This window comes from Phyllobates terribilis, unplaced genomic scaffold, assembly GCF_046119375.1.
Source record: "Phyllobates terribilis strain yellow unplaced genomic scaffold, ASM4611937v1 Scaffold_1__5_contigs__length_1240528914, whole genome shotgun sequence".
Classification (NCBI taxonomy): domain Eukaryota; kingdom Metazoa; phylum Chordata; class Amphibia; order Anura; family Dendrobatidae; genus Phyllobates; species Phyllobates terribilis.
In genome coordinates, this window is record NW_027362761.1 from 393,019,214 (window position 1) to 393,043,563 (window position 24,350).

Consider the following 24,350-nt stretch of genomic DNA (forward strand, 5'->3'; position numbering starts at 1 on the left):
ACATAAATTTTTTAAAGGGTGTTTATGATGCCCGTAAAAAAATTTTTTTTATACAGTATGTTCATGTATACCCCCCCAGGGGTAAATGTTTGTCAGCCCATACACTTAGTGCATGGGCATTACAAGTATAGGAGGCCCGCTCCTTTCTAATGGGAACATTTTTTTATGAGGCCCTCCTCCACGTCTCTTCCAAGGGTCATTGAGGTGCCTCCAAATTTTTGGCAGCCCTTGCATTCACTGCATAGGCCAACACTATGAGAGACTCTCTCCGTTCTAATGGGAATTTGTCGTTACTGTGGCCCTGCTCTGTGTCTTTAAATTCTTAGTGGGGTTTTTCCTAAAATTGGTCAGCCGTTGGACTCACTGCATACCCTATATCTGTATAGCAGACCCTCTCCTTTCTAATGGGAACATGGCGTACCTTGTTACTGTGGCCCTGCTCCGTGTGTCTTTAAATTCTTAGTGGGTTTTTTCCTAAAATTGGTCAGCTGTTGGACTCTCACTGCATACCCTATAACTGTATAGCAGACTCTCTCCTTTCTAATGGGAACATGTCGTACCTTGTTACTGTGGCCCTGCTCCGTGTGTCTATAAATTTTTAGAGGGGGTTTTCCTAAAATTGGTCAGCCGTTGGACTCACTGCATACCCTATAACTGTATAGCAGACCCTCTCCTTTCTAATGGGAACATGTCGTACCTTGTTACTGTGGCCCTGCTCCGTGTGTCTTTAAATTCTTAGTGGGGTTTTTCCTAAAATTGGTCAGCCGTTGGACTCACTGCATACCCTATAACTGTATAGCAGACTCTCTCCTTTCTAATGGGAACATGTCGTATTGTTATGCACACGCCCGGACTGACTGGCGTGTGCGTGTTTAGTGATCCCACTGGACCATGAACCGGAGAGTACCTGGAGGGGCGTAACTAAGTATCTACCCGATCTGACCAAGGTCGCACGACGGCTAACGACGCCAGTGCACCATTGAGGAACCGAGCAGAGGGACCAGGTGCTACACCAGGTCAGACCCCGGACACGGCTGTTGACCCACACCAGAGAATACAGAAACAGGCAGGTTAGGCTGGCACACTGACTGGTGGGTATAGGCAGGCACGGCAGGTATGCAGACAGGCGGGCACTGGTAAGCACGACTGGTATGCAGGCAGGGAGTACTGGCACGCACGGCTGGATGGAGTGCCGACAGGGAGGCACTAGCAGGTTGGAGCACAGACTGGATAAGGTCCAGTACAGACTAGGACTCAGGAACAGAACCGCAGATGTGGTAGACAAGCAGAGCAAGGCCGCCGGAGCGGTGAAGAAGAGCAGAGCAGGGAGAGGCTGCCAGAGCGGTGAGCAAGAGCAGAGCAGAGCGAGGCCGCCTGGAGCGGTGAGCAGGGCAGAGCAGGCAAGAACCGTTGGAGCGGTGAGCAAGGCAGAGCAGGCAAGAACCGCCGGAGCGGTGAGCAAGGCAGAGCAGGCAAGAACCGCCGGAGCGGTGAGCAAGGCAGAGCAGGCAAGAACCGCCGGAGCGGTGAGCAAGGCAGAGCAGGCAAGAACCGCCGGAGCGGTGAGCAAGGCAGAGCAGGCAGGAACCGCCGGAGCGGTGAGCAAGGCAGAGCAGAGGGGACAGGGCTCTGTTCACACGGAACAGACTGGAAAGGAAAGGCAGAACCAGATACACACAAGATACTTGCAATGAAGTACCGAGTGGACTCTAAACTCACAAACGGAAGTACATTGACAACGAGTAGGAGTTAGGTGCAGGTACAGACTCTGCAGAAAAAGGGAAGGTACGGACATAGAGAAAAACAAGAAACAGGCTAGGAGAGTGTTCAGACAGGGACTGAGTGTTCAGACAGGAAATGACACTGCAGCGAGATACAGGAGCGAGTCTGGGTATGCGGCCCCCAGAGGGCGGGACGAACAGGCTAGGAGCGTGTTCAGACTGGCCTGGAAATACAGCCTCCAGGAAGGCGGACAGACAGGCAAGAAACACAGATAACAGATCTAGGTATGCGGCCCCTAGAAGGCGGGACGAACAGGCTAGGAGCGTGTTCAGACAGGCCTGGAAATACAGCCTCCAGGAAGGCAGACAGGCAGGAGAAGCAAAACAGGACCTGGCACATTCAGAGTAAGGAGCACACTGAATGATGAAGTTGCTCAGGCATCAGCTTCCAGGTGAAGCTGGTTTAAATATCCAGTGACTGACAGCAATAGGCTGAGGATGCATTAGGGGTGTTACCACAGCAGATACAAGAAACAGGAAGTAACCGGGCCGCCGCCCTAAGCAGTCAGAACAGAGACAAACAGACAGCATGGAAAGAAGCCAGGCTAGCAGACTGGACTGATGATCAGGTTTGCGATCTTGCATAGTGGGAGATAGTGCCCTATGCAAGAACGCCGCCAGGTATGTTACACGTATTTTGTTACTGTGGCCCTGCTCTGTGTGTCTTTAAATTCTTAGTGGGGTTTTTCCTAAAATTGGTCAGCCGTTGGACTCACTGCATACCCTATAACTGTATAGCAGACCCTCTCATAGTTTGCTGGAAATATTCCAGGCTAGTAGGAGGCAAGCAAATTCCCACAGAAAAGTACCAGCAGTAATGTTCAGGCCACATTTCAAGTGCAAGCAGCTTTAGAGGACTTCCTGGGAGAAATGACACGCAGGGTAGATAGGGTTTCCCTCTATGCCAGTCCTTTCACCGAGCCAAATACAACTCTTAGCAAAAAAAGTTGTGGACTGGCTCCGTACCGTCCCTGGCCACATTCACCTGTCCACGTGTTTGTGGTTAGGCGGTCCTTCCCAGTAAGTGCACTGGGGAGGGCACGGGTAATGTTGTGGGACCCGTGCTTGTGGAAAGCGGAGGTGATACCGGGAAATACAGTGGCGGCTGGGGACCGAGTATGGACACCCGGCCGCCGCCAGCATGAGGTTGTGAAAAGCTTCCGCCTCCACGAGCTTAAAAGGCCATATTTCAAGTGCAAAGAGCTGCCCAGAAATCTGGCAGTTTAGTGGGTGGGTGGCTGGCTGCATACTTGCACTTGCATTCCAAGTAACAGAAAACTAAGCAGATGGTGGCCTCTATCATCATCATGGCCTCACCTTGGCACTATGAACTCTCCTGAAGGAGAAGCCAGGGCCCGCCGGAAGAGTCTCCGGTTCTCTGGTGGGTCCGTCCAACCCTGCCGAAAAGCAGCCCTGGCTAAGAAAAGTGTGGGGGAAGGTTCTCGGACACTCTATGGCTGCTTTTTTTAATGTGGATCGGCCATGCTTATGCATGTTATTTCTGAAAATGTATTACAGATCAGGCCATTGTCCAACTCTGTATTCAAGAAATTAAATGCGCAAAGAAAGATGTGTGTGTGTGTGTCAAAGCACCACCGACAAGTGCGAGTTTATGTTGGATGGGCTGCCATTGCTTGGTTCTGCAACAAGCTCAATTACAGGACTTCCTGGGAGAAATGACACGCAGAGTAGATACGGTTTCCCTCTATGCCAGTCCTTTCACCAAGCTAAATACAACTGTCAGCAAAAAAAGTTGGCTCCGTACCGTCCCTGGTCACATTCACCTGTCCACGTGTTTGTGTTTAGGCGGTCCTTCCCAGTAAGTGCACTGGGGAGGGCACGGGTAATGTTGTGGGACCCAAGCTTGTGGAAGGCGGAGACGATACCGGGAAATAAAATGGTGGCTGGAAACTGAGTATGGACACCCAGCCTCCGCCGGCGTGAGGTTATGAAAAGCTTCCGCCTCCACAAGCCTAAAAGGCCACATTTCAAGTGCAAGCAGCTGTCAAAAATTTGGCAGTATAGTATTGCAGCCTGTGGGTGGGTGGCTGCCTGCATACTTGCGCTTGCATTAAAAGGAATGGGGTAGGGACAACTGAATGCTGCAGTGGGACAAGGACGTGGACGGTGATTGTTGCAAGTCTGCAACGACAGGTGCATGGCGGGAGGAATCTTCGCATGCACCAAGGATCACTTATGATGGGCACACTTTTAGGCAGTGACCTGGGAGTCAGAGATGCTTCTAGAGGTCTTCCCCATGCTGTTCCCATGTCTTTTCAGCACTGTATGCATGTGTCTGATGATGTGTCACACACCACATGGCCAGATAAGGTTGTAAAATGTTAAAATGACATTTCCTGGTGAATGCATTTGTCTTGGTTGAAAGCAATGCAAAAGTGCAAAAATGCATGAAAAACGCTACGTGTGAACATAGCCCAAGGTGTGGAGGAGTATTTTTATTTTTGGTTATTTATTTTGCCTTATATACAAGTCATTACCCTGGAAAGGATGTTCCTTAACATATTTCCCAGGAAAATCCATTTTAGTTTCGTTTTTGTATGTTTTATTGTGAGTCCGTAAAAGTGACGTAATACTCTGACCACGTTGTTGACAGCAGTGATTTGGGAGTCAGAGATGCTTCCAGGGGTCTTCACCATGCTGTTCCCATGTCATTTGAGCAATGTTCCTATCGATTTGGGCAATTTTTAGGCCCTCTACAGACCGCCGAGGGGAGCCGCCTGAAAAATGCTCGAGTTTCCCATAGACTTACATTGGGCTCGTTGCTCGGGTCGAGCACCCGAGTATTCCAATGTGCTCGACCCAAGCAACAAGTACCCGAGCATTTTAGTGCTCGCTCATCACTAATCACCATAAATGCTGGAAGAGTAAAGTGGAAGGGGCAGTGAAATATTGAAAAAGACACAAACGGCAGAGTAGAGACCAAAATTATTATGTTTTTAAGCCTAAAGCACGCTTTGTACTGAAATTGGCCATGGTGCAGTCATCCCTCATTCCATATTTTTTTTAGACTCCATGGTTCTTCCTGGATAGTATGAGCATGCACAGCACTTATGCTTACAAAAAAAATATCACACTAGATAGCTGGTTTCTCGTTTGATGAAGAGCAACTAGATTAAATAGTACCCCAACCAAGATGGGCATGTGACACCAATGAACATGGATCTGCCACGAGGGTCTTGACTTGTCAGAGAGAAAAGGAGGCTGGTTTGCAATTGGCGCGCTTATAAAAATCAAAAAAAACAAGGATATTAAAAAGAATTCAGCTTTTCCGCACAAACGTGCTCTCTAATAAACAAAGAAATTGGTGAGTGTTTGGGTGGAGATTACATAGTGACATGTTCAGATCCAGGCACCATTGGGTTGGATTCCGAAAATGTGCAGACAACAAAAACGCTTCAGAAACATTCTAAAATATGTTGTCAGAAACCGGTGGAAAAAAACGTCCGACTTCAGGAACCGTTAAAAAAAAAAAAAAAAAAAAGGTTAGAAAAGCTCTGGTGACTCCTGAAGCGGTTTGCACTTGAAAAACCTTGTCATGTTTGACCGCCTGAAAAAGACATAATTTGCACTTACCATCAGGACATTCTCTAGGAAAAGAAATCTCCCAAAAAGGAAAGTTTCCTGAAACAGTTTCTGCTTGAAAAGTCAAGTATTTTTAATAGTGTTGAGCGAGCATGCTCGACACTGCTCGGTACTCGCCCGAGCATCTCACTACTCGGGATGTTCGGCGAGCACCGAGCATTTCCGGGTTACTCGGGCGGGAGCTCGGCTCTCCGCCCTGCACGTTTGGCGCTCTTTAAAGAGCCAATTAACATGCAGGGATTGCCAGCCAGTCACTGTAATGCCGCAGCCATGTTGTTTGTGGGCATTACAGTGATTGGCTGGCCGCACAGCGTCACCTCAAGAATTTAAAACCGGGCGCCGCCATCTTGGACACAGTCGCTCCGGATCAGACAGTGTAGAGAGGGTGCTGCTGAGTTAGGGAGAGATATATAGTGCGAAATAGGTAGTGTAGGATCTCTAAAGCCTGCCAAATCAAAGAAACAGTCCTTCTCAGGACTAATATCCATCCCAGATATCAGGCAGGCTGTATAGGAGATGCAGTGGTTATACCAGCAAACGCTGCATTACAGTCCTGTGTGCTCCTCCTGTTGGTCAAATTGCTAGACTTATCACCCCGGCTAGGAAATTTTATTTTTTTTTTTTCATCTAAATCCTGTATTTTTTTTTCCCGCAGTCAGACTGTACAAATACGTGTCTTATTAACCTTTTGGTATTCCCCCCCCCCCCCCCCCCAAAAAAAAAAATTGAGTGTGTCTGTGACTGTTCAGACACCAATATATCTGTTTAAAAGAGTCTGGTGTAGGCCAGTAAAATAGAACTGTGGTTTTGCAGTTCCACGGGTCAAATCTCTGTATTATCGTGCTTTTGGCATTTTTTGCCGTAAAAAAAAACTGTAATAGTGTCTTCCTGACTGGTCAGACACCAATATATCTGTTTAAAAGATTCTGGTGTACGCCACATAACTATAACTGTGGTTTTGCAGTTCCACGGGTCAAATCTCTGTATTATCCTGCTTTTGGCATTTTTGCCGTAAAAAAATTGTAATAGTATCTCCCTGACTGGTCAGACACCAATATATCTGTTTAAAAGAGTCTGGTGTAGGCCAGAGGAATAGAACTGTGGTTTTCCTCTTCCACGGTTCTAATCTCCTTTTCATTACCCTTTTTCCATTGATAATGCGAGTGTAAGCTATTTTACTTCATTTATAATGGGCAAGGCGCGTGGCAAGGGACGTGGAACAGGACGTTTTGGTGATGGTGTGTGTAGAGGACGGGGCCGTGGCCAAGGTGAAAATGTGCCACAACCAACAGCCACATCTTCTCGCTCCCACTTCTTGACCGAATTACTAGGAAGCACACTACAACACCAGTATTGCGAACTGATCAGTGTGAACAGGTTATTATTAGATAGCAGATAATACTTCCAGTTACCTGGGCACCACCACCTCCGGTCTGTCTTCCACACGGTCAAGTTTTAGTAGCCGTGAGTTTCGACCGCATACTCCTCCTCACCCCGATGATCCTTCCTCACACCATGACGAGTGTCGTCAGACAGCAACTGATCCCACACTTGGACACTCTGAAGAGCTGTTCACTGGTCCATTTCCATATTTGTGCATTTCGCCTGCTCTGCTTAAAGTGGTGGAAGAGGAGATCCCATGTAGCGATGCCCAAATATTTGAACAGCCACGGCCACAGGAAGTCGACGCTGGCAATTTGTCACAACAGGTGGACGATGACGAGACACAATTGCCACGAAGTGAGGAGGAGGATCGTGGTGTGCAAGTGGAAGAGGAGGAGGTGGTGGATGATCTAGTAAGTGACCCAACGTGGCAGGAGGACACGCAGAGCGAGGCCAGCACACAGGGGGAGGCAGGCAGAGCACCCCAACAGGCAGGAAGAAGCAGTGTGATGGCCGTACACAGTAGGCGGGCAACAGTTCCCCGTAACACCAACACGAGGGACGTTGTCTTCCAGAGTCTGCAATTTTTTTAAAAACTCTGCTGATAACCCCAAAAAGGCCATTTGTACCACCTGACATGCCAGCATCAGCAGGGGTGACAAAATTACCAGCCTGACCACCACCAGCATGATCAGGCACATGGCAGCAAAGCACCCGACTTTATGGGGCGAACCCCAGGGTCCACGACCAGTGTCAGCGGGTGTCAACACTGCTGCTTCCGCTGTTGTGCGTGTAATAGAACCCCCTGTTGTGCGTGCAAGACAATCCCCTGTCCATACTGCATGCAAAGATGCCCCCTCCTCTCAGTCTTCACTTGTTATGGCAGTTTCTAAAGAAACAGCATCAACTTCCACGTCCACGTCCCACCGCAGCGTTCAATTGTCCATATCCCAGAGCTTTGAACGAAAGCGCAAATTCGCAGCCAATGCCCCACAGGCCACAATCCTAAATTCGCACATTTCATGACTGCTTGCGTTGGAAATGCTGCCTTTTAGGCTGGTGGAGACGGAATCCTTCCGCAACCTTATGGCGGTGGCCGTCCCTTGGTACTCGGTCCCCAGCCGACACTATTTTGCCCGGTGTGCCATCCCCGCACTACACAAGCACGTGTTCCAAAGCATCTGCCGTACCCTCAACAACGCAGTTACTGGGAGAGTCCACCTGACAACGGACACGTGGACAAGTGCTTGTGGCCAGGGACGGTACATCTCCCTGACGGCACACTGGGTAAACATAGTGGAAGCCGGGACCCAGTCGGACCTTGGGACGGAACACATCGTCCCCACACCAAGGATTGCAGGCCCTATGTCAGTCAGAGTTGCCCCCACAGTGTACAGCTCCTGCGCATCATCCTCCTCCTCCTCCTCATGTTCAGCCTCCATCTGAGATATCACCACATCAGTTACAAGCTGGAAGCACTGCAGTACTGCCTCAGCCAAGCGGCAACAGGCTGTGCTGAAACTCATAAGCTTAGGTGATAAACCTCACACTGCTTGTGAGTTGTGGACAGCTGTGAAAGAGCAGACAGATCTGTGGCTGAGACCGCTGAACCTACATCCAGGCATGGATGTGTTTGACAATGGCCGTATCATGGTGGCGGCTCTGAGGCGAGGCGAGATCACACATGTACCATGCCTGGCTCATGTGCTTAACCTCGTGGTTCAGCGGTTTCTTAAATCGTACCCCGAGTTGCCAGATCTGCTCGTCAAAGTACGCCGCCTGTCAGCTCATTTTCGGAAGTCTGCTACAGCTTTCGCCGCCCTTGATGTCCTGCAGCAGCATTTGCAGCTTCCGGCACACTGACTGGTGTGTGATGTCCCCACACGTTGAAACTCTACCCTCCACATGTTGCAAAGGATTTGTGAGCAGAAGAGGGCAGTTATGGAATACCAGCTGCAACAAGGCCGTCGATATTCAGGTCAGACTCCACACATAAGACCTCAGGAGTGGACCTGGATGTCTGATATATGTACCATCCTGACAAACTTTGAGGAGTCCACCAAGATGGTGAGTGGCGATGACGCCATTATTAGTGTCAGCATCCCACTTGTCTGTCTTTTGCAACGCTCTCGGCTCAGAACTAAAGAGGAGGCATTGCAGCCAGAGTATGATGAGATGGATCAAGAATCCGTAATGGGCGATTACACACAGCCCAGCCTCATCTCATCCCAATGCTCATTGGGGGCAATGAGGGAGAGGAGGAGGAGGAGGAAGAACAGGAGCTGGTATCATGTGCTGTAGACGGTAGTACCTGTACAACTGTCATACAGTCGGTTCAGCGTGGGTGGCCTGAGGACAGGGGGGAGGAGGAGGAGGAGGAGGAGAGCATGGTCAGTCGTCATCTTGGTGAGGACACAGAAGTCTTGCCCGTTACCAGTCTGGCACGCATGGCTGACTTTGTTACGCTGCCTTAACCGTGACCCTCGCGTTGTCAAAATGTTGGGTGACAGTCATTACTGGTTGGTGACACTTTTAGACCCCCGCTACAAGGAGAACTTTCACTCTTATTCCTGAGGTGGAGAGGTCTACAAAAATGGGGTAGTACCAGAAGGCCCTTGCTGCAGAACTGTTAAAAAAAATTCCCATCTGAACACACTAGCGGCAGAGGTCACAGTTCGTTGACCAACCAAGGCGTACAGGCGAGAGAGACGCAACTCCAATCCAGCAGAGGCAGGGGAACACTGTCAATATTCTGGGACAGTTTTCTGAGACACGCCCAGCTTACAGGCCCTGAGGCGCGGGGTACTCTCACAAGGAGTGGAAAGATTCAAAAGATGGTGAGGGAGTACCTTGCCGACCGTACCAGAGTCCTCCATGATTCCTCTGTGCCTTTTAATTATTGGGTATCCAAGCTGGACACTTGGAATGAACTCGCTCTGTACGCCTTGGAGGACCTGGCCTGCCCTGCCGCTAGCGTGTTATCGGAGCGGGTTTTTAGTGCCGCTGGGGGGAATTATAACTGATAAGCGCATTCACCTGTCAACTGACAATGCTGACAAGCTGACCCTTATCAAAATGAACAAGGGCTGGATTGGGCCAGACTTCTCATCACCACCAAATGACAGCAGAGTAACATAAAGTCAAATCCACTGTGTTATTTCGGGAGGTGTATTCCCGTGCACCGCTTCACACCCACACATGGGTATATGCTTCCTCATTTCGGCTGTATTTTGCTCTTCTCCTTATCCTCAGCCTCCACCACCACTATACCACCAGGGTAACCATGGTCCGTGTTGCTAGCATTGCAAGTTCCTCCGTCCTAATTTTTGGCAGCTTTTGCTTGTAAGGCATAGGCAAAGACTATGGGAGACCCACTCCCCAATAATGGGAATAATGTTTTTAATATGCTGTACTGCATGGCTCTTGTAAGGGGCATGAAAACCGTCTTGTTAAGCTACTGCGACCTACACCACTTTTCCCACGGGCATTGATATTGTCTTTTTATTCCACTGCGACCTCCACCACTTTTCCCAGGGGCATTGATATTGTCTTTTCATTCCACTGCGACCTCCACCACTTTTCCCAGGGGCATTAAAACCGTCTTGTTAAGCTACTGCGACCTCCATGTCTCTTCCAAGGGGCATTAAAAAGGTCTTGTTAAGCTACTGCGACCTTCACGTCTCTTCCAAGGGGCATTAAAACCGTCTTGTTAAGCTACTGCGACCTCCACCACTTTTTCAAGGGGCATTGATATTGTCTTTTTATTCCACTGCGAACTTCACCATTCTTCCAAGGGGCATGAAAACCGTCTTGTTAAGCTACTGCGACCTCCACCACTTTTCCCAGGGGCACTGATATTGTCTTTTTATTCCACTGCGACCTCCACCACTTTTCCCAGTGGCATTAAAACTGTCTTGTTAAGCTACTGCGACCTCCACCAATCTTCCAAGGGGCATTAAAACCGTCTTGTTAAGCTACAGCGACCTCCACCACTTTTCCCAGGGGCATTAAAACAGTCTTGTTAAGCTACTGCGACCTCCACGTCTCTTCCAAGGGGCATTAAAACCATCTTGTTAAGCTACTGCGACCTCCACGTCTCTTCCAAGGGGCATTAAAACCGTCTTGTTAAGCTACTGCGACCTCCACCACTTTTTCAAGGGGCATTGATATTGTTTTGTTATTCCACTGCGAACTCCACCATTCTTCCAGGGGGCATTAAAACCGTCTTGTTAAGCTACTGCGATCTCCACCACTTTTTCAAGGGGCATTGATATTGTCTTTTTATTCCACTGCGACCTCCACCACTTTTCCCAGGGGCATTAAAACCGTCTTGTTAAGCTACTGCGACCTCCACCATTCTTCCAAGGGGCATTAAAACCGTCTTGTTAAGCTACTGCGACCTCCACGTCTCTTCCAAGGGGCATTAAAACAGTCTTGTTAAGCTACTGCGACCTCCACCACTTTTCCCAGGGGCATTGATATTGTCTTTTTATTCCACTGTGAACTCCACCATTCTTCCAACGGGCATTGCATTTCCTCCTAATTTTAGTCAGCTGTTCCTTTTCAATGCATAGGCGAACACTAAGGGAGACCCACTCCCCAATAATGGGTAGGTTTTTAGTATGCTGTAATCCCCGTCTGTTTCAAGGGGCATTGCAGTTCCTCATAATTTTTGGAAAGCCTTCCATTCACTGCTTAGGCCAACAGTGCACAGGAGACCCAGTTGCTATAAATGGAAAAAACGGTTTAGTTATGGCCCTCTGACCTCCATGTCACTTCCAAGGGGCATTGGAGTGCCTCGAAATTTTTGGTAGGCATTGCACTCACTGCATGCCCGATAACTGTGTAGCTGAACCGCTCCTTTTGGTACAGAAACATATCCTACAAGACATGTGTGGTTGACTGGTCTGATATTGATGTGAATGGTCCCTGTTCCTCCTGCTCTTTCTCCTTTGCCACCACCTCATCCATCATTCATCACCTGAAGCTTTGTTTTAATGGGAGTCATAGAACTGGGATAGTAGCAGGAAAACATCCAGCAATCCTCAGAGGAGGTAGGATATGCGCCAAAACGCTGACCACCTCAGGTCTAGCCGCTACTACATACATGCGCTTGCATTCCAAGAAAACAAAGCAGATGCTAACTTCTATCATCATCATCATGCTCCTCACCTTGGCACTCTCAATTCCCCTGATGGAGAAGCCAGGGCCCATCGGAGGAGTCTGGTTCTCTGGTGGGCTCGTGCAATGCTGCCCTAAAGCAGGCCGGGCTAAAAAAAAAAGTGTAGCGGGAAGTTCCAAGGAGAAATAGGGGCGACTGGGGACCTTTTATGGACACCCGGCGACCACCAGGCGGCTGGGGACCGTTTGTGGACACCCGGCCGCGGGGCGGCTGGGGACCGAGTATGCACACCCGTCCGCCCCCAGGTGGCTGGGGACTGAGTATGGATACCAGGCCGCCGACGCAGCCATGACATGGTGGCCGGTGTCTGCCTTCACATGCCTAAAAGGCCCAATTTCAAGTGCAAGCAAGCTAGCAGTATGGTATTGCAGCCTGGGGGTGGGTGGGTGGCAGGTTGCACACTTACGTTTGCATTCCAAGAAAACAAAGCAGATGCTAACTTCTATCATCATCATCATGCTCCTCACCTTGGCACTCTCAATTCCCCTGATGGAGAAGCCAGGGCCCACCGGAGGAGTCTGGTTCTCTGGTGGGCTCGTCCAATGCTGCCCTAAAGCAGGCCGGGCTAAAAACTGTGGGGGGAAGTTCCAAGGAGAAAAAGGGGCAGCTGGGGACCGTTTATGGACACCCGGCCGCCCCCAGGCGGCTGGGGACTCTGTGTGGACACCCGGCCGTGGGGCGGCTGGGGACCGAGTATGGACACCCAGCCGCCCCCTGGCGGCTGGGGACCGAGCGTGGACACCCGGCCACCGGGTGGCTGGGGACTGAGTATGGATACCTCGCTGTCAAAGCAGCCATGAGGTAGTGGCCAGCTTCGGCCTCCTCCAAACTAAAAGGCCCCATTTCAAGTGACAGTATGGTATTGCAGCCTGGGGGTGGGTGGCAGGCTGCATACTTGCGCTTGCATTGCAAGGAATGGGGGAGGTACAATTGAACACTGCCCTGGGACAAGGACTTGCACGGGGATAGTTGCAAGTCTGCATCTTCTGATGCGGCAAGGATCTCTTCTGATGGGCACACTTTTAGGCAGTGACCTGGGTGTCAGAGATGCTTCCAGGGTTCTTCCCCATGCTGTTCCCATGTCTTTTCAGCACTGTATGCATGCGTCACACAGCACACGGCCAGATAAGATTGTAAAATGTTAAAATGACATTTCCCGGTGAATGCATTTGTCACTGTTGAAAGCAATACAAAACTGCAAAAACGCATAAAAAATGCTACTTGTGAACATAGCCCAAGCTGTGGAGGAGTATTTTTGTTTGTGATTATTTATTTTACCTTATACAAAAGTCTTTACCCTGGAAAGGAAGTTCCTTAACATATTTCACAGGAAAACCGTTTCAGCTTCGTTTTTGAACGTTTTATTGTGAGCCCGTTAAAGTGGCTTAATACCTCTGACCACGTTGTTGACAGCAGTGACCTGGGGGTCAGAAATGCTTCCTGGGGCGATGCCCATGCTGTCCTCATGTCTTTTGAGCACTGTCACTATCGTTTTGGGCACTTTTTAGGCTTTCTACAGACTGCTGGGCGTGCCGCCGCAAAAATGCTCGGGTCTCCCATAGACTAACATTGGGCTCGTTGCTCGGGTCGAGCACCCGAGTATCACGGCGAGCTCGGCCCGAGCTTCGAGCACCCGAGCATTTTAGTGCTCGCTCAACACTAATTTTTAACTCTTCTAAAAACTCTATGTGAACATAGTTATAGAATATCTGCACATAGCTTCCTTTAGACTCCGGTATACCCGCATTGTTTTTGAAGCAGAAGCAGCTATAGGAAAACAACATTGTATTTTTGCTGGTGTCTTCTTTGTGTTACCTTTTGTCTTTGCGGCAGCTCTGCCATTAGTGCCTTTTATTTTCAATGTTACATATAAGCATCCTGTAGAATGTAGCCATCACTTCTTTTAGCTGCTTCACTGCTTTCAAAGCCTGAAGCAGTTAAGAGAAGTAATAATGGACGGAACATATGCACAGCAAGACGTTTTGACACTGCTGTGCATATATTCATTATTTTTAACATTTATTGAGCACTTTTTCAGGCAGATTCCAGGCGGAATTTGCCTGAAAAGGATGTCGTATGCACACCCCAAGAATTTCAAACTCTTTTACTGAACGCCTCTATGCTGATTTATGACAAAAGAAAACATCAAAAGAGTCAAACTTTCATGTGATCAAAAATCACCTGAAACGACCATCTTATAGTTCCAGCAAAGTGGATGGGATTTATAGAAATCTCGTGCCCGCTGTGTAAATCGCGGTGCAGTTTCTCTTGGAGGTACGCTAAGTTCTATCTTACCCATAGAATTGCACTAGATGTGGAAAATCCGCAAGTAAAACACACATGCATTTTTAATGTATTTACAAATGCAGAAATTCATAAAATAAGTTTGTGTCGCCATTTTCCAGAAGCTGAAATTTTCATTTTTCAGTTGATGGAGCTGTGTGAGGGCTTTTGTTTTGCTTATTCACCCAATGTTTTTATTCATACTTTTTTGGGGGGTAGATATGACAATTTGATTGCATTTTTTTGTGGAGTTGTGGCAACCAAAAACCCACAATTCTAGCATTTCAATTTTCTTTTCTCTGCAGTTTTTACAGATTGGGATAAGTAATTTTAGATTTTCATAGAATGGATTTTTCCAGATCATCGAGCTTAAATGCCGCTGTCAGCAATTAACAGCGGCTTTTAAAAGGTCAACAGCAGCAATCGGCAGCCATGTCCATCACTGATGTTAGAAGCAGATGCCAGCTATATATTATCGCCAGAATTTGCACTGTGTGGAGCAGACCTTCTGCTTTGCACTGATGAGGAGCAAACACCCCACAATACGGTGTCTGTAAATTAAGTGTCTGATTTGGCTTTCTATCCTAAGTCACGTGACAAGGCTCGTTAAAGGTTGATATTGACTTTTAGGGTTGCTGCTTCCAATAGCTGGCACTGGAATTCAGTTAGGTGACAGATTTCCTTTAACTGTTTAATCCTATGTACATGACTGAATTGCAATTTTTTTTTATCCTTCACGCTTAGATTCTTTCAGAGCGATTCTCGTATGCGCCTCTTCATAAGAGCCAAACTCCCACTGCTGTATTATACAAAGAAAGCTGTCAGTCACTGATAGCCCCGCCCACTGGACCCAAAATCCCATAAAAAGCAGAGGATTAAATGATAAAAACACAGGTTATACTGAATCTTTTCTCATAACACTAGATATCAATCTGCTCAGCCCCCTCAGCTCTATAACATGGTGTCTGCAGATAGGACTGTACTGTCCTGGTGACAGGTTCCCTAAGTTTAAAATCATGAAGGACACTGACATTTATACTGTTATGGATGACTGGATGTGGTTTATGGGAATTAATACTAAGCAACAAAAACCCAACATCTGATTAGCGATGCGACCCCTGGTTTCATTGAGTACGTCATGGACAACCCTTTGATTGATAATGGATACTGTATAAAACCTTATTTCTTTCTTGTCAGCATTGCAGTATTTTTTTTTTTTTGCAAATATAATGCCATTGTAAAATATTTTATCAGGGCAGAATAAATAGGCACGTGTGTGCACCAAGCACAACCATATATATCCTCCTGTCTATATTGCACGTAATAAGGGCTCACTCACACCGATGCCGTATTTAACGGACAAGTGCTATCCAATTTTTTTTTATCAGATAGCACTCGGACCAATGTTATTCAATGGGGCAGTGCTGATGACTAGATTCTTTTCACTGACAGAATCTGTCAGTGAAAAAAAATCCCAGCATGGTGCAATTTCACTCTGAAATTAGATGCCACTCACCCATTCGAGTCTATGGATGCGTGGAAATCATCGGACTGCACTTGGATGTCAGCTGAGTGCACTCCGATTTCAATGCACTGACACACTAGAAAAGATTGAGAAATTATGTTCTACATCTTCTCCTCACAGTGTGCTCCAATCCTCTCATCTGAGAGTATCGGATCACATTATGCTGACACTCAGATCAAACTCTGATCAGTGTCATTAGCATAAATCGGCCTGATTCTCTTGGATGAGAGAATCTGCAGTCGTGTGACCCTGGCCTAACACAGAGGCCAGCTAGTCCCGAGTACCATAGTTATTCCAGGCAGTGTTCCACAGAGAGTTAAAGTGCCATAATACGCTCACATAGTGCCAAAAAACAGTAGTGTAATACTTGTTATATTGCTCCCTCTACTGGCTGTAGCCAATAGTAGTGTCATCCAATTGACATTACTAGTTGTCCAACACAAAGTTTTCAAGTTCGGAAGTCCTCTAATTTGTCAGGGCCTTTGGGAACAGAATACCGAGGGGATGCATGTTCACACTAATACAGCACATCCATAAAGCCATGGCCCATGAGATTAGAAACCATATGGAGCATTAAAAGGAATCTGTCAGCAAGTTTTTGCTATGTAATCTGAGAGCTGCATGATGTAGGGTAAGAGACCCTGAATCCAGTGATGTGTTACTCATCGGTCTTCTTACTGCAGCTTTGATAAAATCACTGTTTTATTTGCTGCAGATCTCCCAGTTCTGAGCTCTGTACAATATCACTATATTAACAGTTTTCTGTGTACACTTTGCATTGGCAGAAAATTGTCAATCAGTGATGGGGCGTGGTTAGACTACCTGGCAGCAGGCCAAGTAGTCCACTAGTGATAAGTTCCTGCTGATTAAACAGTAGTTTTATAAAACTACACTGAGCAGCCCAATATGTGACACATTGCTGGAATCAGCATCTCTGTCACTACGTCATGCTGCTCTCAGAATAGGAAGCAAAAACCTGGCACCAGATTCCCTTTAAAAGGGTTGTCCATTAGTAAAATTAATAAAAATAAAATTACCCCATACTCACGTGACAGCATTATGCCACATGACCCCTGCAACCAATCAGTGGCCGCTATTGAGCTGCTGAGCTCTCACTTCCTTTGGACAAACCTTAGGGGAAGGTGTGAGCATTGCTGTCCATTAGTGGCTGCTGATTGGAAATAAGGCTCAAGTGGCAGAACAATGCCACACGATCCTTGGGAGATCCAGTGCCAACATCGCTGGAACGGTGACTGTACAGGAGGGGAGTATAAGAATTTTATTTTACCAGGGAGAATATAGAATTTAAGAAGGGGCTGTCTTAGTAGCGGACAACCTTTAAGGCCTCATTGAGACATCAGGAATTTTTCTGGCATGCAAAAAATGTCAGTTTCTACTATTAGTCATTTTTCTGTATATATAAATAAACGGCAAAGCTTCTGCTATACATTGTAATGGACCGCGCACGGATGACAACTTCAAAAACCGGACGTGTCGGATTTTTTTTTGCAGCTTGATAGATTATAATAGGTACGTGTTCTATCCATAAAAAACATATGAAAACAGGAAACCTGTGATGTGAAAAAACGCTATTAACTTTAGGATATGAGGCTAATCTGCAGGTCAATAGAGTTCTGAACCTGCTCGGCCCTGGCAGTAACCACACCCCCAGCACTGACTGACAGCCAGCCCTAATGCTGAACCTGCTGTCAGTGCCGCTCTCTATACACCCCCGTGACAAAATCAGATGTTACCAGGAGGAATAAAGTTCAGTGGGGATCTAAGTGCTGGGCATGTTCAGAACGCTATTAACCTGCACATTAACCCCTTATCTTCAAGTTAGTAGCGTTTTTTCATGTGGCAGGTTCCCATTAAACTCAGTATAGAACACAGAAGTGGGCTGTAGACTGGAATATGAAGAACTAACTCAGGACCTCGCAATGTTTTTTTTTGTAGGCCTCACCTGCCAGAACACGCTAACCTCACGGCATCCGCATTATTCAAAGTCCATGATAAAATTAACTCTACCCAGTTTCATTAGAAGATTAAGGCTGTGTGCCCACTATGTGTTTTTTAAGCGTTTCCGCAGCGGCAATTCCGTTGCAGAAACACTTAAAAAACGCATGGTAGAAGGCCTGCCATGTTCCCCAATGATAATCCGCATGTACTGTGCACATGCTGCAGAAATTTCCGCTGCGGATTATCATTGCGGAAAAATCTGCAGCACTACCAATTATTTTGCGGAATCGCGGCATTTTCGCCACCATTGACTTGCATCGGAATGCATGGAATCCGCATCACTGAATATGTACATGCGGATTCCATGCGTTTCAATGTGCGGATGGTACCCGGGTTTGGAGAAGAGGAGACTCCTCCGGACCCAGGTACCATCGTACCAGTAAAAAAAAAAAGAATAAAATAAAAAATATACATTATACTTACCTTCTGATGGCCCCCGATGTCCTTGTCTCTCCTTGCCGGCAGCTCGCAGTAGACAGTAGACTAAAGGACCTGCGCTGACGTCATTTAGTCATGTGATGGGTCACGCGACCGCTGACATCGGCAGGTCCTTAAATCTACCACGAGCTGTCGGCAAACCAGGACGCATTGGATAAAGACTGCGGGGGCCATCGGAAGGTAAGTATAATATTTATTTTTACCATTCTTTCGGTCACACTATATAAATCCATGCCATTTGCATGGATTTACATAGTGTGACCAAGTTGTCAAGCACTTTCCAAGTGATGCTAAAATCGCTTGGAAAGCGCTTGACAACCCGCATGCGAAAATGCATGTGAAGAACGCTTCACATCCGCTTGTCCCTGGCAGGAAAAACGCATGTACAATCCGCATGTACAATCCGCATGTACAATCCGCATGCGTTTTTTCTGCCAGGGAGAAGCAGAAACGCTCAGGAAAAAATCCGGAGCATATCTGCATCGTGGGCACATAGCCTAAGTCTGTTACGTTGGTAACGTGATTGGTGCAGTACAATATTTTCTGTCAAAATCACCTCTCTAGCTGCACCTCAACAACCGGGGATGCCTCACAGCTTGGGAAGCACTGCACTAAACAACACCGGAAAGATAAAGAATGGAATTTTTCTATCCGGTCTACTTACTCTTTTTTTGTACTTCTCACTCCTTGAAGCATTCCATACATGGGAAAACTCCCCTTATTTACCTTGCCCCCACTGTTATAATCCTAATAGCAGACCTGTTCTGAACATCTCTTGAATCTGGATCTTTATTTTATTACAGCTCTTTAATGTACATCAATAAAGAACACATTTTATTGCTCTATATTTGGCCTGCACAGTGTTCTTGTAGATGTACATTTTTAGCTTCTGTGCTTCTAACCATTAGCCAGTTTTACTGTATAGGAGTTGTTGTAACTAAGACTTATGGCCCAATTCATCACCTGATTTTACGTTTAAGTAACTTTTTCTTTTACTTGTGGTGGTCTTTGTTGCTTTTCCGCACCAAATTCTTCATCTTGTGCAAATTAAAAGATGCACTTTTTTTTTTTTTTTTTTTTTTTTTTTACTCTTTAGAGTAAAAAGTCACAAGTTCCATAGAAATTTTGCAAACAGTCCAGATGTACAAAAAAACAAATCACTCCGGGGGTACTGGAGTGCATTTTTTTTTTTTTTAAAGCTCACATTCGATAAATCAGTTGAAAACATCTGGAAAGTCTAAACTCCACCCACAATGGTGATCATAAAACAGGCAAACACATAAGTATACTTAAAAAAAAAAAAAAAACATGCAACTGAAAAACAAAAAATTAGGCAAAAAAATGCGGAAATGCAATAATAAAACACTCAAATGAATGCGCTCTAAACTGGAAGTTTGCCGAGAAACTACAGTTTTGCATTTATATAAATCACCATACACACCAACTATATAATTTGCAAAGGGGCCCCCCTGCTCTCCTCAAAGAGGAGATAACTGGATACACATTTTAGATCAGATTTTAACATACCTGATCATGCTTCTTAGTAGGCCTTTTTCCCTTCTCACCATTTATGCAGTCTGTAAGTGCCCACATTCTGAATGTCCCACAGAAGGGCTGCAAGACTATTATTTCAGCACCATTTATGCTGTATGGTACCATTAGGCTGCGTGCCCACGATCAGGAATAGCAGCGTTGTGGACGCAGCCCACCTGCGCTGCATCCAAAATGCTGTGTTCCACATTAAAAGCACAGACGCTAGTCTCCGCAACAGAAATTTACCCAATAGAATGTATAGGATGCGGTAAATCTGCATTGTTCAATGAACACATGCGCATTTACCTGTGTGATTAGAACGCAGAGTTTTGGAAGCAGCGAAAATACACTGCTTCCAAAATGCTGCTATAGTCTGATCGTGGGCACATAGCCTTTGGGATTTAATATTGGTAATAATTATTTGTCCCACATATGGTACTATTATATGTCTATAATTTTGTTAAAAAATAGAGTAGCACACTAAACTACTAGGACAGCACAAGCAGTAAATTTGGCACCGCAAACAGGCCAGAATGACACTGGAATGGCTATAGCCATGTTATCATAGTGCAATCATCGCCCAGTGTCAAATACTTGTGTGTGGCATACTATTTTGCAAGTCTTAGGCCACAGCCCCACTATCAGTATTTGGTCAGTATTTTTTCTCAGGAGTGGGAGCCAAAACCAGGTGAGGAACAATCAGAGAAAAGATATAATAGAAACAAGTCACCAATTCTGCATTTATCACCCACTCCTGGTTTTGGCTCCCACTCCTGAGAAAAACTACTGACCAACTACTGATAGTGGGGCCGTGGCCTTATATGTAATTTCCTGGGCTATCTAGTGATTGCACTTGTGCAACACTAAAAGATAATCTGAAAGTTTACATTTTAGTGGGCTATCAGTTGCTATCTTCATGGCATAATACAATTGCCCCCACATCTCCCCTACAGCTGCTAAATGTAGCATTACATGTCAATACATGGGTATGGGTTGTGAGTCCTTTGCAGTTTATCTCCTTTTGGCCTAATCCATACGACATTCCAGGAGTGTAGAGTCAGTAAGCCAAACCTACGACTCCTCAACTTTCCTGACTACCACTCCCTCATACATGGCTCATGTTTAAGTGACATATTTACTGTAGCAAAATGGTAACATCAGGCTTTTCATCACCACTATGATAGCTTGATTACTGTCTTGTCCTGTTCACTCTAGCAGTTCTAAGATTAGTGCAGGAATTCCTTCCCCTTTTTCCTCTGATCTGTAGAAGAGGAGCTTCACTACTGAGCAAATACATAAAGTGCAGCACATATCTATCTCCACTAAAAGCCGAGATCCTTAGATCAGGAATAGGACAGACATTTATAGGACACTTCATAACTTCCCCAAATTCTTAGGAAAAAATATTCAGCACATACTGCATTGCAGGGCTGTGGAGTCGATAAGCCAAACCTCCAACTCCTCATACATGCTTCATGTTTAAGTGATAAATTTACTGTAGCACAGATTCATCTCAGCTAAAAGTCTAGACCCTTAGATCAGGAATAGGACAGACATTCATAGGACATTTAATAAATTTCCCAAATTCTTCTGAAAAAATATTCCCCACAAACTGCATTGAACTACTGTACCCAATTTATTATATATTTTAGTAGTTAGTCGGTCCATTTTATACCAGGGTGGATAAAAATCAATGTTTTTTTTAAAAAAATCAAAAAAATCGGATTTTTTTTATTTAAATCGGATTTTTTTCAATAAACTGCTTTTTGAGGAAAATATTTTACCATCCAAAGGTTCTTCCATCATGAGATAAAGCTGAGTTGTTTAACTCAGTAGAATAAAGGCTGTATATGTGTAACATTCACAATGCCATGCTCTTCCAGAGGTTTCTGTAGGATTAGTGGGCAGTTTCTCTCCTATATTATCACAGACGCTCGCTTTACTTACGCAGTTCTCAAAACTGAATTTGACTCCGCAGAGGTCCCAGCCTCTTCTTCACGGCAAAAATGTTACAACATGAACAGAGTTGAGAAAAAGACCTTAATCCTATTGTTCTACAAACCTATGAATACAGAATCAACCCCTTCAGTGCCAAGTCCAAGAAGTTAGACAATATGTTTCTGATTGTTTGGAGTGGAATAGATCTGCACAACACAAGAAGAATGTGAATCTAAGTGTGAGGAGGAGGAAGGGCAAGCAGACAAGAAAATGAAAGTGAAACTTTGAGCACAATACTGCAGCATAGCCACAGACAGACAAGTCTGGATCTGTTTGTGTGTACGATCTGAGGTTTATTACATTCTTTCCTTATAATGGCAGCAGGCCGTAAAAGAGACCCAGTTTGGGAATATTTTAATGAAGCTCCTTCACCTATCGGTAAGGCAGGCATGCGTGCAAAATGCAAACGATGCAACAAAGAGATGCAAGGCCTGGTGGCGCGAATGAGGCAACATCATGAGAAGTGCGGTGATGAAGATGACCAAAGAAACACTTCTGAACAGGCCGGATCTGTTAGTAAACATTTTTATTGAATCCTGTTTCTAAAGACTGAACTGTCATGTGTAAGAAAAATTATATTTCTTATTATTACTGCATGTTACTGTCATTTGGTACAGTTATGAAGAAAAACAAATATTCCTTTTGGGGCAGGGGCAGTGATGTGTTGTGTACAATAAGCAGAAATTGTATAAACAATAAAATAACAGCATTGACTTTTTTCGTTTAGGGGAATTCATGGATTCTGGAAACTATCCACCTCCAAGATCACCATCATCCTGTTCTACAGTTTCAGAGTTATCCATCCAGGATAGTGCTTCATTAGCAGCAGCATCATCAGACACCCACAGCTACATATCACCATCACCCAAAAGGAAGAAAAAACCTTTACCTCCTGGAACCACCATAGATAGGTTTGTGATAAGAACTAGCAGATTAGGAAAAGAGTTGATTGATGAAAAAATTGCCCAGTTTATTTATGCAACGAACTCTTCTTTCCGTCTGACTGAGAACCCACATTTCATTAATATGGTTCAGTCACTGAGACCAGGATACAGTCCACCCAGCAGAGCTGATGTTGCAGGGAAACTGCTGGATCAAGTGTATGACAGAGAAATGGAGCAATGTGCAACAGCTCTAGAGGGTAAAATTGTTAACCTAAGTATTGATGGGTGGAGTAATGTCCACAATGATCCTATTGTATGTGCTTGTATAACAACAGAAGAAGGTAAAGTCTTCCTTGCACAAACAACTGATACGTCAGGAAATGCACACACAGCAGAATACTTACAAGAAGTGGCAGTAAAAGCTATAACAACATGTGAACAAAAATTCAAATGTCTAGTACGCAGTTTGGTCACTGACAATGCTGCAAACGTATCCAAGATGAGAAGAAATTTAGAAGAGCAGGGAGAGAATACAAAGCTGCTAATAACATATGGTTGCAGTGCTCATTTGCTGCACCTCTTAGCCAAAGACTTAAGTGTTCCAGAAATAAAGGCTAATGTTGTTGAAATTGCTAAATACTTCCGTAATAATCATTTTGCTGCAGCAGCTCTGAAAAGGATGGGTGGAACCAAGCTAACGCTCCCACAAGATGTTAGATGGAACTCTGTGGTGGATTGTTTTGAGCAGTTTATCAAAAACTGGCCTATTCTGATGACACTTTGTGAAGAAAATCGAGATAAAATAGATAGCACTGTCACGGCCAAAATCCTCAACATTGGGCTTAAGAGAAATGTTGAACATATGCTGAGCTTCCTGAAACCCATCTCTCAAGCTTTAAACAAAATACAGAAAAATAGCTGTTTTATTGCGGATGCTGTTGAAATTTGGAAGGAACTGAGTGAACACTTAAAAACAGAACTACACATGGACAGAATTAAATTACAAGCAGTAAACAAACGAATGGGACAAGCACTGACTCCAGCTCATTTTTTGGCAAATATTGTCAATATCCAATATCAGGGTCAAAACCTAAGTGCTGAGGAAGAGGAGTTAGCTATGACATGGGTATCCAGCAATCATCCATCTTTAATGCCAACTATAATAAACTTCAGAGCTAAGGGGGAACCATTCGAGAAATATATGTTTGCTGAAGATATTTTAAGGAAGGTCACACCAGTAAACTGGTGGAAGTCACTTAAGCGCTTGGATTTAGAGACTGTTCAAGTAATGATTTCACTTTTAACAGCAGTAGCTTCTTCTGCAGGCGTTGAAAGAATATTCTCTTCCTTTGGACTCATTCATTCTAAATTGAGAAATCGGTTGGGACCCAATAAAGCAGGAAAGATTGTTTTTCTTTTCCAGATTATGAATAGGAACAAAGAAGAAGATGATGATGATGAAGATGACGACGAGTGAGCTACAGAGGACAGCAGGGACAGTAGTATTTAAGTTTTTCATGTGTCGGCTGGGCTGACAGTCTAAGTTTCTTAAAATATATATACAGTTATATGAAAAAGTTTGGGCACCCCTATTAATCTTAAGCTTAATGTTTTATAAAAATTGGTGTTTTTGCAACAGCTATTTCAGTTTGATATATGTAATAACTGTTGGACAGAGTAATGTTTCTGCCTTGAAATGAGGTTTATTGTACTAACAGAAA

At 45.4% G+C, this 24,350-nt stretch overlaps 1 protein-coding gene across 2 annotated transcripts in view; it reads left to right on the forward strand.

Moving 5' to 3' along the window:
- Window positions 1-24,110, forward strand: part of LOC141167510 (uncharacterized) — a 157,861-nt gene extending 133,751 nt beyond the window's left edge. Inside the window, exons 1-2 of one of the 2 annotated variants that reach the window (XM_073654916.1) lie at window positions 21,489-22,308; window positions 22,473-24,110. In XM_073654916.1, the coding sequence (XP_073511017.1) occupies window positions 22,305-22,308; window positions 22,473-24,106 (1,638 nt within the window). In that variant the 5' untranslated portion in view covers window positions 21,489-22,304 and the 3' untranslated portion in view covers window positions 24,107-24,110. Of the gene's footprint in view, window positions 1-21,488; window positions 22,309-22,472 lie in introns of those variants that run through there. The other variant, XM_073654909.1, reaches the window with a different exon arrangement.
- The last annotated feature ends 240 nt before the right edge of the window (window positions 24,111-24,350 follow it).